Source organism: Camelina sativa, chromosome 11 (assembly GCF_000633955.1).
Source record: "Camelina sativa cultivar DH55 chromosome 11, Cs, whole genome shotgun sequence".
Classification (NCBI taxonomy): domain Eukaryota; kingdom Viridiplantae; phylum Streptophyta; class Magnoliopsida; order Brassicales; family Brassicaceae; genus Camelina; species Camelina sativa.
Window position 1 is genome coordinate 13,994,305 of NC_025695.1, and position 577 is coordinate 13,994,881.

Sequence of the window (577 nt, forward strand, 5' to 3'; positions counted from 1 at the left end):
GTACCCTTTTTAAGTATTTATGAATCTTTACAATGTGGATTTTGTTTCTATCAGTGATTTCAACTGATCATTGCATCACTACTACGATGAAATGCATAGCGGTAAGTGAAACGCCACTTGTCTTTGCATGCTTATTAAGTTTATATATATAAAATGATTGTTCTGTGATGACAATTGACAAGTGTTTTCCAGCTTGGTGCAGTTGAGTTCCTTCAAAAACCGCTCTCACCGGAGAAACTAAAGAACATTTGGCAGCATGTTGTTCATAAGGTTTAGTTAGTTTTTTGGCCCATCTTTACTTCCTTGGGTAATATAGCCATCATCTAAGAATGGTACATTCTTTATGTTGTTAGGCATTCAACGATGGTGGAAGTAAACCCGTGAAAGAATCCGTTGTCTCGATGCTTCATCTTGATACCAACATGACAATCGATGAGAAGGATCCAGCGCCATCAACCCCTCAATTGAAACAAGTTTCACGGTTAGGGGATTGCCAAGAAAACATAAACTGCTCGATGGAAAATGTAAATTCCTCGACCGAGAAAGATAACATGGAAGATCAAGACATCGGTGAATC

The 577-nt window shown here is 38.3% G+C and overlaps 1 protein-coding gene across 3 annotated transcripts in view; it reads left to right on the plus strand.

Moving 5' to 3' along the window:
* LOC109124396 (two-component response regulator-like APRR2) overlaps positions 1–577 on the plus strand; it is a 7,523-nt gene that overhangs the window by 3,473 nt on the left and 3,473 nt on the right. For 2 of the 3 annotated variants that reach the window (XM_010441611.1, XM_010441610.2), the window contains exons 4-6: positions 53–101; positions 193–270; positions 354–566. In XM_010441611.1, the coding sequence (XP_010439913.1) occupies positions 53–101; positions 193–270; positions 354–566 (340 nt within the window). The remainder of the gene's footprint in view (positions 1–52; positions 102–192; positions 271–353; positions 567–577) is intronic. The other variant, XM_010441613.1, reaches the window with a different exon arrangement.